Source organism: Borostomias antarcticus, assembly GCF_949987555.1.
Source record: "Borostomias antarcticus genome assembly, chromosome: 26".
Taxonomy (NCBI): Eukaryota; Metazoa; Chordata; class Actinopteri; order Stomiiformes; family Stomiidae; genus Borostomias; species Borostomias antarcticus.
In genome coordinates this window covers 9,921,379-9,939,404 of record NC_140259.1, presented here as the reverse complement: position 1 = coordinate 9,939,404, position 18,026 = coordinate 9,921,379, and the positions used below count along the sequence as shown (strand labels likewise).

The window sequence follows — 18,026 nt, the reverse complement described above, 5'->3', positions numbered from 1 at the left end:
AGATGGACATAATTAAATTGTTCACTGCTTGGCCTAGGAATGGACTAGAGACCCATGGGTGGCAGATCTATGATCAGAATTGCTTGTACTACATACCTGTGAATGTTCATGAAGATTGTAGATAAAAATAAATTTGGTCTGAAAAAAAAAATGCCATACATACCCCTTATGTTTTTTTTCAGGTGGAAATAATTACATTTGTCACTGCTCGGCCTAGTAATGGACTAGACACACCTGGGTGGCAGATCTATGATCAGAATTGCTTGGCCTACATACCTGTGAATGTTCATGAAGATTGTAGATAAAAATAAATTTGGTCTGGAAAAAAAATGCCATACATACCCCTTATGTTTTTTTTCAGGTGGACATAATTAAATTGTTCACTGCTCGGCCTAGTAATGGACTAGACACACCTAGGTGGCAGATCTATGATCAGAATTGCTTGGCCTATATACCTGTGAATGTTCATGAAGATTGTAGATAAAAATAAATTTGGTCTGGAAAAAAAATGCCATACATACCCCTTATGTTTTTTTTCAGGTGGACATAATTAAATTTGTCACCGCTCAGCCTAGTAATGGACTAGAGACCCCTGGGTGGCAGATCTCTGATCAGAATTGCTTGTACTACATACCTGTGAATGTTCATGAAGATTGTAGATAAAAATAAATTTGGTCTTAAAAAAAGAAACGCCATACATACCCCTTATGTTTTTTTTCAGATGGACATAATTAAATTGTTCACTGCTTGGCCTAGGAATGGACTAGAGACCCATGGGTGGCAGATCTATGATCAGAATTGCTTGTACTACATACCTGTGAATGTTCATGAAGATTGTAGATAAAAATAAATTTGGTCTGGAAAAAAAATGCCATACATACCCCTTATGTTTTTTTTCAGGTGGACATAATTAAATTTGTCACCGCTCAGCCTAGTAATGGACTAGAGACCCCTGGGTGGCAGATCTCTGATCAGAATTGCTTGTACTACATACCTGTGAATGTTCATGAAGATTGTAGATAAAAATAAATTTGGTCTTAAAAAAAGAAACGCCATACATACCCCTTATGTTTTTTTTCAGATGGACATAATTAAATTGTTCACTGCTTGGCCTAGGAATGGACTAGAGACCCATGGGTGGCAGATCTATGATCAGAATTGCTTGTACTACATACCTGTGAATGTTCATGAAGATTGTAGATAAAAATAAATTTGGTCTGAAAAAAAAAATGCCATACATACCCCTTATGTTTTTTTTCAGGTGGAAATAATTACATTTGTCACTGCTCGGCCTATTAATGGACTAGACACACCTGGGTGGCAGATCTATGATCAGAATTGCTTGGCCTACATACCTGTGAATGTTCATGAAGATTGTAGATAAAAATATATTTGGTCTGGAAAAAAAATGCCATACATACCCCTTATGTTTTTTTTCAGGTGGACATAATTAAATTGTTCACTGCTCGGCCTAGTAATGGACTAGACACACCTAGGTGGCAGATCTATGATCAGAATTGCTTGGCCTATATACCTGTGAATGTTCATGAAGATTGTAGATAAAAATAAATTTGGTCTGGAAAAAAAATGCCATACATACCCCTTATGTTTTTTTTCAGGTGGACATAATTAAATTTGTCACCGCTCAGCCTAGTAATGGACTAGAGACCCCTGGGTGGCAGATCTCTGATCAGAATTGCTTGTACTACATACCTGTGAATGTTCATGAAGATTGTAGATAAAAATAAATTTGGTCTTAAAAAAAGAAACGCCATACATACCCCTTATGTTTTTTTTCAGATGGACATAATTAAATTGTTCACTGCTTGGCCTAGGAATGGACTAGAGACCCATGGGTGGCAGATCTATGATCAGAATTGCTTGTACTACATACCTGTGAATGTTCATGAAGATTGTAGATAAAAATAAATTTGGTCTGAAAAAAAAAATGCCATACATACCCCTTATGTTTTTTTTCAGGTGGAAATAATTACATTTGTCACTGCTCGGCCTAGTAATGGACTAGACACACCTGGGTGGCAGATCTATGATCAGAATTGCTTGGCCTACATACCTGTGAATGTTCATGAAGATTGTAGATAAAAATAAATTTGGTCTGGAAAAAAAATGCCATACATACCCCTTATGTTTTTTTTCAGGTGGACATAATTAAATTGTTCACTGCTCGGCCTAGTAATGGACTAGACACACCTAGGTGGCAGATCTATGATCAGAATTGCTTGGCCTATATACCTGTGAATGTTCATGAAGATTGTAGATAAAAATAAATTTGGTCTGGAAAAAAAATGCCATACATACCACTTATGTTTTTTTTCAGGTGGAAATAATTACATTTGTCACTGCTCGGCCTAGTAATGGACTAGACACACCTGGGTGGCAGATCTATGATCAGAATTGCTTGGCCTACATACCTGTGAATGTTCATGAAGATTGTAGATAAAAATAAATTTGAGGCCCAGTCCCAATGTCCACCCTTGCAGACTCGCAGACTTAAGGGCGCGCTCCCGCGAAGTCCGCGAGGGCTTAGGGGTGTCCCAATGTCAACTCGGCAAGTGCGCGAGGGCTCTCCGGCAGCCATTTTGAGCCCTTTATGGCCCCTTCCCGTAAGTCTGCATTTCTGCAGACTTAGCCCAAGGGAATTACCCACAGTTCATAGCGTCGTGACGTGAAACACGGGGTTACCTGAAGAACAGCCAATAAACAAGCACGGACAGATCAACCAACCCTAACGTTCACGTTACAGAACAAAATATGTTTTCATGTTTTCAGCTGGACTTGCTTATCTGCACAAGTAGCCTTATAATAAATTTGGTTTCATTATTTTTAAGTATGGGTTATTAACCCCATGGGTTTGTATAATGTGATTTGTTTAAAAATATGTAGGCTATGGTTATATTTTACATCGATTTCTGTTGCTCTAAATCATATGATTGCCCAGTTAAAAGCAGTATGACATTAATTACCCATTTCGGTGCAGTGTTCTTTGAATTGAGATTTCCAACATGAATATGGAAAGAGTTGTGAGGTGCAGGAATGTGTATACATAATATATTATCATTCTTAAATTAATACTTTTGGATTCATCACAAACAAGAATCACAGGCAGTAATGTAGGATCGATGCGATCCTACTAACAAATACTGGGTTGGGTTGATATTTGATCGCAGATGCGATCGCATATGACCACAAAATGAAATGATTTCAAGTTGAACAAATGTTTTGAGGGTAACACAGAGAGTTCTGATAATGTAAAGGGGATTTGACTCAGCCAAAATTAATTTACACGAAGGCCTACAAGAAAAACATGTACAATTTACAAATTGATTTAAAAAAAGCCCCACGCCCACAATAGTAAGAAATATGTTTTCACGTCAACGTAATGTGATGTCACAAGTGCTGTCCCATTCCTTGTTATACCAATTCGAGCCCTTGCAGCCTCTCACACTCGATCACTTCACCAGGTGACGTCAATAAGTCTGTGAGGGCTCAGGGCTTGAGGGTTTAGGGGGGACATTGGGATTGGGCCGACGTCTCGAGCTGGGCCAGATTTCCCAGAAGCTTCTTTCGTTAAGAGGCTCTTTAGCCCATTCAGTTGACCAATCAGAGAGCTTGCCCAGACCAGTTGACCAATCAGAACGCTCTAAATGAATGGCCCAAGAGCCTCTTAACGAAGAAGCTTCTGGGAAACCTGGCCCTGGGTCATTAGAGTGGATCCATAATTACTAGCAAGATAAGATAGGATCCGATGGAAATCTTGTGTTGTGTTTGGTTGTATATGACCAAAAAATGTTTTGTTGCAGGAGTATACAGAGGAGTTTGAGGACAAGGCGATGTCGTCACTTTTCAACTTGGTCTGCAAACTGTACACGGTTAGTAGTCAAGGGAATGAATGGTGCTAATGTGAATCACTGGTGTAGCCTATAGTTTGCAGTCAAATTCGTTGAAAATCTCTCCTTTACAATGTGTGTTGAGTGGTTCCATTGTGTGTTTTTTCCCAGGGAGGAAAGCCCCCCGTCTGCACCGGAGCCCAGAAGAAGCTAGACAGAAGTTTGTGCTGAAACCAATACGCCATCTTTAACAACTCTTTGTCCCTTAACTTTCTACCATGGAGTGATCAGTCACCCATTTCTTTGCCATTGGTTCATCTAGACTGTAAATGCAATTGAATGTGCTCTAATACATACTGTACTAACTAGGCTTAATAATAAAATAACTCATTTTATTTATAAAGCAATTTTGATTGTGAGAATCTCAGTGCTTAATATACTACTGTACTACATTGTATAGTTTAGATACTATTACTAATTAAACTCAAGAAAAATATATATCTCAAGTTTTAATTTCTCATTTATTATAATAATACAAGTAGTGTGTGTGTGGACTGTAAAACCTGATTGCTAGATGAAAGTAAATGTAAAGTGTACCTACTGTACACACTATCAGATACACACTCGAGGAGCAAGTACACACACACACACACATACTAGTTTGAACTGAAGACTAAACTGGTTTGTTATTACTAGGCCGGGGCAGTAGGGCTAATAAAGTCATAGGCCACTGTACTGTAAGTACCTCAAGCTGAGACTACTGTACACGTCCATCCATTCATCATACTGTACCAAGTAGTTAAATGCGGTCTGGCTAATCTACTAATAGGAAAGGATTATGTTGGCAAAACCAGTTAAAGCTGCAGTATGAGCCTGCTAATCAGCTAGCTACGAGCTAGCAATGAGGGACAATCCCAACTGCCAGTTCAAATTCAGTTGGGTACCCAAACCCAACCTTCTCATTAAAGGCCTGAAAAATGTAGTTTTCAATGTATTTTATTGGCATTTCCACAACAACCTGAACGCCAGAGTCTTTTGGCTTTTAGGATAAAATCTAAGATATTTCCTAGATAAATATCGGAGTGTTAAATGTTTACTGTTCGTTCAGACGGTGTCCTTGATTTGTTTCAAGTTATTGAAGATACATTTTACAGTACTTGGTTTTCACAGACACAGAATAAATATCCAACTTGCCACGACATTGAGGATGAAAAGACGAATGGAACAGTTTGGCAGTGTGACGGTGTCTTTAAGAGACACTAAAGCGATGGTACAAGAACAACAAATTAGCAGAGTGTTAAATTTGCCTTTAACACTGAATGGCACTGACTTCAACGCTCTTTATTTGATGACTTTGAAAGCTCTGTGACGAGGCTTGAGGCTGGGTCTCCATGATCTGGGTCTCCATGATCTGGGCCTGGGTCAGGGGTCAAGGCTGGGTCTCCATGAGCTGGATCTGGGGTCAAGGCTGGGTCTCCATGAGCTGGATCTGGGGTCAAGGCTGGGTCTCCATGATCTGGGCCTGGATCTGGGGTCAAGGCTGGGTCTTCATGGTCTGGGCCTGGATCTGGGGTCAAGTCTGGGTCTCCTGGATCTAGGGTCAAGTCTGGGTCTCCTGGATCTGGGCCTGGGTCAGGGGTCAAGGCTCTAGGGTCAAGTCTGGGTCTCCATGATCTAGGGTCAAGTCTGGGTCTCGGGTCTCATTCTAGACTATATCTCTTCTCTTTAGTCATAGCTGTTACTGAGTGAATGGAATACTGTCAAATAAATACTAGTGAATTAAGTGCTTCCCCATGGAAGAGTACAGTCTGTTAGTGTTAATTACCCAAGCTAGTTGACCACACTGTGAAAGAGATGTTTATGAACATTTGTGCTGTGGTGATTTCCCTATAAGCTTCACAAAACTGAAATATTACAAGAAGTCTCACATTTCAACGAGGTATTCTCATCTAAGCATGTTGGAGATGATGTAACCCGTTATCTGAGTATTTCTCTGTAGGATAGTTGCCCAAAGTTGTGCAGTATAATATTATAAGTCAAATCTACTAGTGCGACAGAGTCAGAAATGAGCCTCCATAAGCCAGTCCTGCTCACTGAGTCATTCAGCAAACAGAGTCCTGCTCACTGAGTCATTCAGCAAACAGAGTCCTGCTCACTGAGTCATTCAGCCAACAGAGTCCTGCTCACTGAGTCATTCAGCAAACAGAGTCCTGCTCACTGAGTCATTCAGCAAACAGAGTCCTGCTCGCTGAGTCATTCAGCAAACAGAGTCCTGCTCACTGAGTCATTCAGCAAACAGAGTCCTGCTCGCTGAGTCATTCAGCAAACAGAGTCCTGCTCACTGAGTCATTCAGCAAACAGAGTCCTGCTCACTGAGTCATTCAGCAAACAGAGTCCTGCTCACTGAGTCATTCAGCAAACAGAGTCCTGCTCACTGAGTCATTCATCAAACAGAGTCCTGCTCACTGAGTCATTCAGCAAACAGAGTTCTGCTCACTGAGTCATTCGGCAAACAGAGTCCTGCTCACTGAGTCATTCAGCAAACAGAGTCCTGCTCACTGAGTCATTCATCAAACAGAGTCCTGCTCACTGAGTCATTCAGCCAACAGAGTCCTGCTCACTGAGTCATTCAGCAAACAGAGTCCTGCTCACTGAGTCATTCAGCAAACAGAGTCCTGCTCACTGAGTCATTCATCAAACAGAGTCCTGCTCACTGAGTCATTCAGCAAACAGAGTCCTGCTCACTGAGTCATTCAGCAAACAGAGTCCTGCTCACTGAGTCATTCAGCAAACAGAGTCCTGCTCACTGAGTCATTCAGCAAACAGAGTCCTGCTCACTGAGTCATTCAGCAAACAGAGTCCTGCTCACTGAGTCATTCAGCAAACAGAGTCCTGCTCACTGAGTCATTCAGCAAACAGAGTCCTGCTCACTGAGTCATTCAGCAAACAGAGTCCTGTTCACTGAGTCATTCAGCAAACAGCTCAAAAAAACATTCATTCAATCTAATCAGATTTGCATGATGACATTCAACAAAGATCACTGAAAAAATACTCAAACTAATACTTTTTAATGTCAAAGTTAGATTTGCATATATATATATTTTAGGAAACCTGTCAGCCTAAATCAACCTCTTTTTTTTTTTCTTCTTTTTTTTTTTTTTTACATACAAGTTTCATAAAAAAAAAAAAAATTGTGGGGGGGGGGGTAAAAAAAATAAAGAAGGTTGATTTAGGCTGAGGGATGTGGTTTTCCTGTTGAAACAAGTGAGCAATTTCTCTCACCAACAAATCTGTCAATTCAGAATTCACTGTGTGGACATTTGTAAAATAGGGGAATTCCATCAACTATGTTAATTATATTTTGATCTGCAATGTCTGTAAAAACCTAACAACCCTTTAGTTCCCCTGTCCAGGCTGTGGGGGTCCTCTATAAGACGGTAAAGTGCTGAAACGAGGCACCCTCATCACCACACGTTCAAAGCAAGCAGATACACAAAATATTGACAAACATACATTTAAAAAAAATTAGCAAATCAAAATAAAATGTGTGGCATCAACATTAAACATGATCACGTAGACAAAAAAATAAACATATATAAAAAATGAGTGTAAGTGGTGTTTTGTGGGTTCAGAGGAGCTTGGGTTGGGTACCCCAGAACATACGAAGGCTGAAGTCTCTTTTTCTCATTGGGAAAATGTCACATTTCTAATCTGACATAAAAGGTCTTATTTCTTATCAACGGTAGCAGGTCTTCAAATGTAATGCCTACTGTTGCTGAAAAATCTGTACCCCCACTAGGGGTTCCATAAGTCTGGGAAATGTAGTTCTTCATCAATTGCAACAGAGATATCACTAAACAAACTAAACTAAACGTTCATGTTCAGTGTTTCTTTGTGTTAGGGCTAGCCTGAACGCCAGGTTAGGCTGCATCAGGGCTGTATCTGCTAAACCAGCCAGTCTGTATGTCGAGGGGCACCCAACAAGTCTTTGCTACATCATTTTCTCTTCATCCCCTGAGGTTTAAATCACAGCTCTCTCACTCGGCAGGTACATACTGTATTTGGTAAAACGTATCATTCATCATTCACAAGAGGCTAAACGTACGAGGGCACGTTAGGCTTCATTTAAAAGAGTATCGTGTACGATTGTACGGTGTCTCAAGACCCTGTCGAACCATGATCCTGTTGTACTGCTCCGGTCGGGAGATCCCACGTAGTCGTTCGTTCGTAGGAAGACGCTCGGTTCTCGTTAGAGCTCCATGCTTTCAGGAGCCCTGTTAGTCTGGTTCACTGCTGCTCTGTAGTCGCTCGGTGTTGACTCAAGACGCTCGGTGTTGACTCAGACGCTCGGTGTTGACTCAGACGCTCGGTGTTGACTCAGACGCTCAGTGTTGACTCAAGAGGCTCGGTGTTGACTCAGACGCTCAGTGTTGACTCAGACGCTCAGTGTTGACTCAAACGCTCAGTGTTGACTCAAACGCTCAGTGTTGACTCAAACGCTCGGTGTTGACTCAGACGCTCGGTGTTGACTCAGACGCTCAGTGTTGACTCAGACGCTCAGTGTTGACTCAAGAGGCTCGGTGTTGAGTCAAGAGGCTCAGTGTTGACTCAGACGCTCGGTGTTGACTCAGACGCTCAGTGTTGACTCAGACACTGAACACGTATTCCAACAACCCAAAGCAGGATTGAATAAAAAGGTCTAACTTGGCACCTAAAAAAGAGGCTTAAAACGATTCTTCTTGCTCGACAAGATTTTAAAAAACGGGGGGGGGGGGGGGGGTCTCCCCGTCTGTGTCCTCCCAGAGGGGCGTGTCTCTCCAGTGTAAAGGGACTGTGGTGAGTACAGGCTGGTTAAAAGGCCCCGCCCAGGCAGGGGGGGGGGGCTCGGGGTTACGTTCCCAGATGCAGGAGCGCCACCGCGCTGCCCTCCTGCCGGAGTCCTCTGTCTTCCCCCTCCTCCTCCCCCTCCCCCTCCGGGGGGACCAACGTCCTGCGGTGCCGGGGGCGGGGCGAGGGGGCGGGGCGGCGGAGAGGATCCGGGGGGAGAGGCGGGGCCAGGGCCTCACCCTCGGGGGGGCTCTCCAAGTCCGACCCTCCCCCCCCCTCCTCCTCCTCCTCCTCCTCCTCCTCCTCCTCCTCTTCCTCCAGGGTGAGCTCGAACTGGAACTTGTCCCCCACGGAGGCCGTGCTGGTCCCCAGAGCGCCCCCAGACCCGCCCTCCTGGTCCTGGCCCTTGGGGCTGTGGGGGATCATGCTCTGGTACCACTCCCGGTTGTCCTCCAGCGTGTCCAGCATGTCCTGGGCGTCGGGGTGGACCAGGTCGGCCCACGTCTCCCACAGAGGGTGGACGATGTAGTCGATGAAGCCCACCTGGAGAGAGACACAGCAGGGGGTGGGTGGCTGTTCCGCCTGGTTAGAGGGAGGTCAATCTGTGACTGTTAAGGGCCATAGGAATAGGATTACTCAAGAGAGCTGTTGGGATACTGTGTGTGTGTGTGTGTGTGTGTGTGTGTGTGTGTGTGTGTCTATGGGAGAGATTGTGTGTAAGAGACCCAAGAGTGAGTGTGAAACTGTGACTTCAAGGTGTGTGTGTGTGTGTGTGTGTGTGTGTGTGTGTGTGTGTGTGTGTGAGTGAGTGTGAGGTGTGTGTGAGTGAGTGTGAGAGAGTGTGAGAGAGTAAGTGAGTGAGTGAGTGAGTGTGTGAGTGCGTGAGTGCGTGAGTGAGTGCGTGCGTGCGTGCGTGCGTGCGTGAGTGAGTGAGTGAGTGAGTGAGTGAGTGTGTGTGTGAGTGTGAGTGTGAGTGTGTGTGTGTGTGTGTGTGTGTGTGTGTGTGTGTGTGTGTGTGTGTGTGAGTGTGTGTGTGTGTGTGTGTGAGTGTGTGTGTGTGAGTGTTACCGCTACCTGGGTCTTCTCTATGGAGGCGTTGTTCTTGTCACACATGGGGCTGATCTCCATGCCCTTGTCTCTCTCGCGGTCTCCCTGGGTGAAGAACTCCACCATGATGCGCTCGGTCCACTGACGGTAGATCTCCAGCGGCTTGGTGGGGTTGCTCAGGTCAGCGCAGTGCACCATGTTCTGCAGCACCTGGACACACCGACAGACAGGGTCCAGGATGGTCACAGTGTGGACCGACAGACAGGGCCCAGGATGGTCAGAGTGTGGACCGACAGACAGGGCCCAGGATGGTTACAGTGTGGACCGACAGACAGGGCCCAGGATGGTCAGAGTGTGGACCGAGGTTTTCTGTGCATCACCGACATGAAGTTGATAAGTTTCACTCAACTGCATTAACCACACTGTCTCCACTAGATGGCGCCACTGCATCATACGGACAATGCCAGTACAAGAATAAGTCCAGTTTGAACTCTTCAAATACACACTTCCTTCCTGTCTTCCTTTGAGAGAAGTTACTGATCTGATCGGAGTTTTTTTTCACCTTTATTTAACCAGATAAAATCAATTGAGAACCAATTCTCATTTTCAATGATGGCCTGGATAAGAGGCCCTGGCAAGAATAAATACATACAAACAAACAGAAATACACAAGGTCAACACTTATATTATACATGAGAACTGCAAACACAGTGAAAATAAATACATAAAAACAAAGTCAGCTAGCGCTGTGTGAAACGTGAGGCGGATTGTGTGTGTGTGTGTGTGTGTGTGTGTGTGTGTGTGTGTGTGTGTGTGTGTGTGTGTGTGTGTGTGTGTGTGTGCGCGCGCGTGCTACTTCCTGGTTCCTCACCTGGATGCGGTCAGAGTAGTTGTCCAGTAGCAGCACTCCCAGACTGGTCACCTTCTTCGTCTCCACCATGGTCTTCAGGTCGGCCAGGAAGTGCATGTGTTTGGACATGTCTGTGGCCAGCACCTGCACGCCATAACGCCATTACCACACATGTGGTCAGGGATTTCCTCATGGCTGAATGATTAGTACACTAAATATCACAAAATATCATACTTGTTTTTATTATGGACTCTTTATAAAATGCATCACGAGGCGCCATGTAGAACCGTCAAAGAGAAGTAGTAAATTGTTGATTGATTGATTGATTGATTGATTGATTTATTGGGTAAAAGTACAAAGAAACAGTACATCCCAGAGGATAGAATGATAAAAGCATACTTAGACACTTGTTTCCAACATGGTCCTCGTTGGTGGACATAACAAAACAAAAAAAGAACATACACAAGAACATAATCCATAATACATGTTGCCGTCATGACCTGTCGCGTGCGTGCCGGAGGCTCACCATGTCGATGACCATCTTCCTCAGGGACTGCCTCTGCTTCTTGCCCAGGTTCTGGAAGATGTCACAGTTGTCCTCCTGCAGCAGCTTGAAGCCCACAGCCAGGTGGTGGTTCTCCAGAACCGAGCTGTCGTTGTACATCAGCGCCAGCTCCGAGTCTGGACCAGACAGACAGGCAGAGAGACAGAGAGACAGGCAGAGAGACAGACAGACAGACAGACAGAGAGACAGAGAGACAGACAGAGAGACAGACAGACAGACAGGCAGACAGACAGACAGACAGGCAGACAGACAGACAGACAGACAGACAGACAGACAGACAGACAGACAGACAGACAGACAGACAGACAGACAGACAGACAGACAGACAGACAGACAGACAGGCGTGGCCGGTTAACTAACGGTTATATATCTTTTATAACAATGTTATCATCATTATATTAGACAGGTTTCTCCACACATCGATCCAACCCTCCTGGGGGGTCATTTTAACGCAGCATCTCAATGTTGTTCTTTTATCTGAGGGGAGGGGGGGGTCCAGGACTGGACATAATAATCTGTGTTCAGAAAATATTTCCACACGCTCCAGAAAGCCTGTGTTCAGCCAGAGGCCGTGCTGAACCGAGGGTGTTGAGGGAGAGGAACACGTACTGGTGTTGATCAGGAACTGGTTGGACACCCCAGGGTGATCCACGTCATGAATGGCCGCCGCAAACAAAGCAGCCATGACCTCCAGGTCGGTGAAGACGTCCTGGAAGCAAACAAGAAAACATCCATTGAGTAACATGTTCTCTTGAATATAAACACCTTTACTGAACACACTATGAGCCCAAATTCACTGAAGAAAAATATTCTCTGCTCAGATTTGACCAGCGTTGCTCTTTCTCCTCATCTCTGAAGAGCAGAGGAGGAGGAGATGTCTCATGACGGACCGTTCCATTCCGTACCTCCAGAGCGGGGGTGGACAGGAGGACGTGGGTGGACTGCACCACGTCAGCAGCGTGCATGTTGTTGTGGTAAACGACGTCGGCGTGGTAGTGATCCTCAAGGGTCATCATGAAGTGGATGAAGGTGTCAACGGGGATCTGGAAGGACCTGAACAGGTCTCTCTCCTGGAGATGGGAGGGAGAGATGTGGTTTAACCCTTTTAATACGACCACGTCACCAGCAACTTTTTAAAAATATCTAACAAATATTTAATAATATTTAAAAAAATATCTAACAAATCAAAAAAATTCCTCACTCCAACACTTGCTGAAAGCTGAGAAACTGCGCTTTCTAGTATTATAGGGAAAATCCAATTAATATTCGAAATGTTGTCACCGTATTTTCAGGGTTAAAAGGGTTAACTACAGCGCAAACCAAACCCATTCAATAACCCAGTTGGGTATTCTAAACGTTGAAAGAGGGTTTCAGTCCAATCCATTCGCACAATGGTTGGAGGCCAGATATGATAACAACAACACATTTGAGGAGGTTTTGACCGGAGCGTTGTGATGCTGGATAAGGAACATCAGATGTGTGCAGCTGTAGCTCAGTTGGTAGAGTGGGTGGTTCAGTGATCGAAGGGTCAGCGGTTCGAATCCCAGCTCCGACTGTCCACATGTCGAAGTGTCCTTGAGCAAGACACCTAACCCCAAATTGCTCCCAATGAGCAGGTTAGCACCTTGCATGGCAGCTACCGCCATTGGTGTGTGAATGTGTGTGTGAATGGGTGAATGAGAGGCCATTGTAAAGCGCTTTGAGTGCCGCTAAGGTGGAAAAGCGCTATATAAGTGCAGTTTATTTACCATTTATCAGATGACAGATGAATACTGTACCTGGAAGATGGCGTACATGACCACAGTCAGCGGTCTGTTCCCGGAGTATTCAGCGATCTTGAAAATGTCCAGACCCCATCGGGTCATGTCCTCAAACTCCTGGAACGCCAACAGATCAGATGAGAAAATGTCATCTCATTTCAAGATGGTAAGACTGCCAGTGGAGCTGTGTGTGTGTGTGTGTGTGTGTGTGTGTGTGTGTATGCGTGTGTGTGTGTGTGTGTGTGTGTGTGTGTGTGTGCTCACCTGGGCCAGCAGGGCCTCCTGGTGTGTGTGTATGCGTGTGTGTGTGTGTGTGCTCACCTTGGCCAGCAGGGCCTCTTGGTGTGTGTGTGTGTGTGTGTGTGTGCGTGTGCTCACCTTGACCAGCAGGGCCTCCTGGTGTGTGTGAGTGTGTGTGTGTGTGTGTGTGTGTGTGTGTGTGTGCGCGTGTGCTCACCTGGGCCAGCAGGTCCTCCTGGTGTGTGTGTGTGTGTGTGTGTGTGTGTGTGTGTGTGCGCTCACCTGGGCCAGCAGGTCCTCCTGGTGTGTGTGTGTGTGTGCGCGTGTGTGTGCGCTCACCTGGGCCAGCAGATCCTCCTGGTGTGTGTGGACCCCAAAGCGAGGGATCTGCCTGGCTGTGAGGTCGGGGGTCTGGATGGGGGTCTGGTCGGGGGTCTGGACAGGTTGGCGCACGACGCTGATCTGAGACATGGGCCTCTTCTTCTTCTCCTTCTCCTTGGGAGCAGACGACATGAGCTCCACATCATGCTGCTTCTCTGGAACACACACACACACACACACACACACACACACACACACACACACACACAAACATGTATTTAGCTTCAAGTCATTTCCAGGTCCTAAACCATGATCCCAAAAGGGAAAATCCACACTCTTGAATAGGTTTAACTGCTTTCAGTGCATAGTGTCTGAAACCATGTCTTAACCCAGCAAAATGGCTTCCATCACCACAAATCCCAAACAACAGTCTGAACACAGGCGTCTAAGAGGCCTTGGTGGAGAGTTTCCCTCTCAGATTTGGGCTGGTATTGACAAAACGTCTCAGATAAGCATTGCTGATCTAGGATCAGGTGCTGATCAAGAGTCACTTTATGTTTTTGAGGCTGAAACAGGTCAGTTATCTGACCCTATGTCTGCTCTCCTAGCCCTTCAAGAGAGATTTGGTCTACCAAGACTAGTAGTTCAGAGAGAAATAAGAGCTATATTGAACTCCCCCATTATTCGCATAGGTGATGTAGAGGCCTTTGATAACTTGTCCCTGTCTGTCCATGTCCTAGTAGGAATGTTACTGTCCCTAGAAGACCCCAATGGATCTGAATTAAAATGTGGCTCTCATGTTGATAGACTCCTCATTAAACTCCATGTGCAGTACAGAGATTCATTTGAGTACTGTATACATCGGGGCATTCTGACTGGGCAGGCAAATCAAACGCACCCCCTTCTTGTCCTTTCCAATTGGCTCCAGTCAAAGTCAAGAGCCCAACGCACATCAGAAAGAGCTGATGAACTCCTCAAACAGGAGAGACCGCGAACCGGAAAGGAACACCAGCCCTCCAAACAGGGCTCCTCTGTCTACTTGTCGACAACGCCTCTGACAGATGGTACACCTTGAGCCTACACCAAAGGACAGGTACATGGAAACCAGCCGCAGCCTTCCTGCCCCTATTGTAATATCAGAGACCTTTTCCTAGGTTCATGCATAGAATTCAGAAAACTCTCCAAGAATGACATTATGAAGTGGACCAAAGAGAAGGATAGGTGAAGCCAATGTGGGAGAATACTCAAATTAGACAAATGCACACTAAAGAAGCCTTGTAATATCTGTAAGGAGCTCCACCTGAACCATTCTCCATGATGCGAATGCAAACAAATCAGCTACAGTGATGTTAGCATCCTCTTCCTCAGGTAAACTGTCTGGAACAAAGAGCAGGAAGTAGCTAACCAGGCTTTTATTAGTTCAGGAAGTCCTTCAGAAAGTGGGAGGTCCTCCTACGAACATACTGCTTGGTGTCTCCTTGTGGAGAAGAGGGGAAATTAATTTATAGCAACAACGCTCTTCCTCAGACAACTCGAGTTGTCTGAGGAAGAGCGTTGTCGCTCGAAACATCACTCATATATTTTTTTGTCCATAAATAATCTTAATGGGAGCTACAGTGTGCGGACTCTTATTTTCTTTGATACATATGCTTTTTTAGTCCAGCACCTGCCTTATTAATTCATTTGGGATGTGCGCGACCCACTTCTGAAATGAATTTATAACAATCTGAATGTGTTTGATTTATACAGCGCCTTTCAAGGTCGAGAAAGACGCTTAACCTGAAGAGAGCGGTTGCAGGTGGTACTGAGGGGGAAAAAACAAATGATTGTGCTTAAAATGGTGGGTGTTGGCGTCCGCCAGGGCTGCGCTTTGTCACCAATCCTGTTTGTGATTTTCGTGGACAGGATATCGAGGCGTAGCCGTGGGGAGGAGGGGTTGCAGTTTGGTGAGCTGGGGATCGCATCGCTGCTATTTGCAGATGATGTGGTCCTGATGACATCATCTGCCTGCGACCTCCAGCACTCTCTGGATAGGTTCGCAACTGAGTGTGACGCGGCCGGGATGAGAATCAGTACTGGACATTCATGTGGACTTGTAGTCACTCACCTAAGAAGGTGCTGGCGATGTACTCTGACACCTGGTTTCCCGACCGGCTGGTTTCTGACAGCTGTGTGAGCTCTCTGTTCAGCATCCTTTTAAACTGGGCAGCAGACAAGCAAACCAACACAGTGGAGACATTATTTAAACTGGGCAGCAGACAAACAAACCAACACAGTGGAGACATTAGTATGCAGTATGTCACGGCAAGTGCATTTTGAACAGACATAAATATTAAAACTAAATCTTATTGCAGGGTCGGCGGTTCGAATTCCGGCTCCTCCTGACATGTCAAGGTGTCCTTGAGAAGACACTGAACCCCAAATTGCTCCCAATGAGCAGGTTAGCACCTTGCATGGCAGCTGCCGCCACTGGTGTGTGAATGTGTGTGTGAATGTGTGTGTGAATGTGTGTGTGGATGGGTGAATGGTGGCTTTTAACAGATTCAGTAGATTTATCTGCCCCTGTATTATGAGTAATTCTTTCTAGAGCCTACCGTACATGAACAGTCCAATAGATAGATAGATAGATAGATAGATAGATAGATAGATAGATAGATAGATAGATAGATAGATAGATAGATAGATAGATAGATAGATAGATAGATAGATAGATAGATAGATGGATGGATGGATGGATGGATGGATGGATGGATGGATGGATGGATGGATAGACAGACAGACAGACAGACAGACAGACAGACAGACAGACAGACAGACAGACATTATTTTCTACCATTCATGTAGCTGTGGATGTCCCTTAGCAGGTAAATAGCAGATAATTTCAAGATTGTAATAATTGTTGACCTTTCACAATCTTCTTGCATGAAGATTACACATTACATTACCACATAACAGTATAATACAGTAAGATGCAAAATTATATAAATACACACACACACAGACACACACACAAATAGAATAACATTATGATACAACAATAGTTGCCCAAAACTAAGGTAGTGAGGAGAAAAAAAAAAACGGCATGGCAATTCATTCAGGTTGTTATGTAACATCGCACAAGAGGAGGAGGGGCAGTCAAACCTCTTAAAGGAGACGCTCGCACGCACGCACGCACGCTGGGGGTGTGGTTTTGTTTGATGCTTTTTATTTTGTATTTTGAGCGAACTGCAGGAGGAATGACTCAACAGCTCAATAAAAAAAAAGTCCTACTCACACATCCTGATACATAATCACCCAAATGAGCTTAAACACACACACTGTACACTTCTATATTAGACAACACATATCCCACAGCGCACAGACCTCGCGCTGTAATGGACCAGCGTGTGTAACTCCGACAAGGCTGCCTCAGTCATCCGTTCAATCAATCAATCAATCAATCAATCAAAGCTTTATTTGTATAGCGCATTTCATACCCAGAGGCAACACAATGCACAATCCCTTCACACTGCTGAGACGGACTGACTCCTCTGAAGGCTTAGAGTCGGTTACTCTGCGCATATTTATAATATGCTCAAACACACTTCCTGTCACAAGGCGGTTTCCTCTCCTCAGACAACGTGGGGGGGGGGGTGTTCACACCGAAGCGTCCGACGCGCTGACGCAACGAGCCCGGACCGGGGGTTAACGAGGGACGTCAACAAACAACAAACAGTGTAAACAAAGCTCGCGGACTGCTCTCCACTCACCCGTCCGCTCATCCAGGCGAGCCACCCGGGGCCGTCGGCTCCGAGTCACGCATGCCGGGTCAACGATCCCCTCCCCGCCACCGCACACACCCCAAAGCAGAAAAAGCAGCGCAGCTCAGCTGGAGAAGAGTCCACAAGCGAACGGGCTCCGTTCACAGACTTTGCGACGTCCATTGTGCGTTTGAGAGACTGGGCGACCCTTGGCCGAAGACAGAAGGTGTCCTTCACACCCAGAGAGGGTTGGGGGGGGGGCACGACATGGAGAGCAGGGGGACAGACGAAGTGTCCAGCTGGGTACACACCCTCAGGGTGAGTGGCTGAGAGCAGCCCCCCCCTCAGAGCTCAGCAACCACGCTCATACGGTATTATCATCGTACGGAGAGAGAGAGAGAGAGAGAGAGAGAGAGAGAATGTGTGTGTGTGTGTGTGTTAGAGGGAGAGAGAGGTGTGTGTGTGTGTGTGTGTGTGTGTGTGTGTGAGAGGGAGAGAGAGAAAGAGAGAAAGAGGAGTGTGTGTGTGTGTGTGTGTGTGTGTGGGAGAGAGAGAAAGAGAGAAAGAGAGAGAAAGAGGAGGGGTGTGTGTGCATGAGAGGGAGAGAGAGAGAGAGGGAGGGAGAGAAAGAGAGAGAGAGAATATGAGAAATGCCTCTCTCTCTATCTGTGCGTATCTCCCCCTCAAATGCCTGCATGCGGGATTCCCTCCGTCCAATCAGCTGCTGCCTAGTACAGGGGCTGGGTGAATGAGACGGATCTGATTGGTTGTTCAGGGGATGATGGGAGGGGAGCATCGAGGGGCGGGGCTTTATCGGGAGAGGAGCGG

General features: G+C 45.5%; 1 protein-coding gene across 1 annotated transcript in view; it reads right to left on the bottom strand.

Moving 5' to 3' along the window:
• Window positions 1-8,738: 8,738 nt before the first annotated feature.
• Window positions 8,739-18,026, bottom strand: part of LOC311326265 (3',5'-cyclic-AMP phosphodiesterase 4C-like) — a gene marked incomplete at its 3' end in the record, with an annotated part of 35,851 nt that continues 26,563 nt past the window's right edge. Inside the window, exons 7-15 of the mRNA XM_084459138.1 lie at window positions 15,566-15,659; window positions 13,477-13,673; window positions 12,916-13,014; window positions 12,043-12,207; window positions 11,747-11,846; window positions 11,099-11,253; window positions 10,594-10,716; window positions 9,750-9,932; window positions 8,739-9,218 (exon numbers count right to left, since the gene is read on the bottom strand). Coding sequence (XP_084315264.1) covers window positions 8,739-9,218; window positions 9,750-9,932; window positions 10,594-10,716; window positions 11,099-11,253; window positions 11,747-11,846; window positions 12,043-12,207; window positions 12,916-13,014; window positions 13,477-13,673; window positions 15,566-15,659 — 1,596 coding nt within the window. The remainder of the gene's footprint in view (window positions 9,219-9,749; window positions 9,933-10,593; window positions 10,717-11,098; window positions 11,254-11,746; window positions 11,847-12,042; window positions 12,208-12,915; window positions 13,015-13,476; window positions 13,674-15,565; window positions 15,660-18,026) is intronic.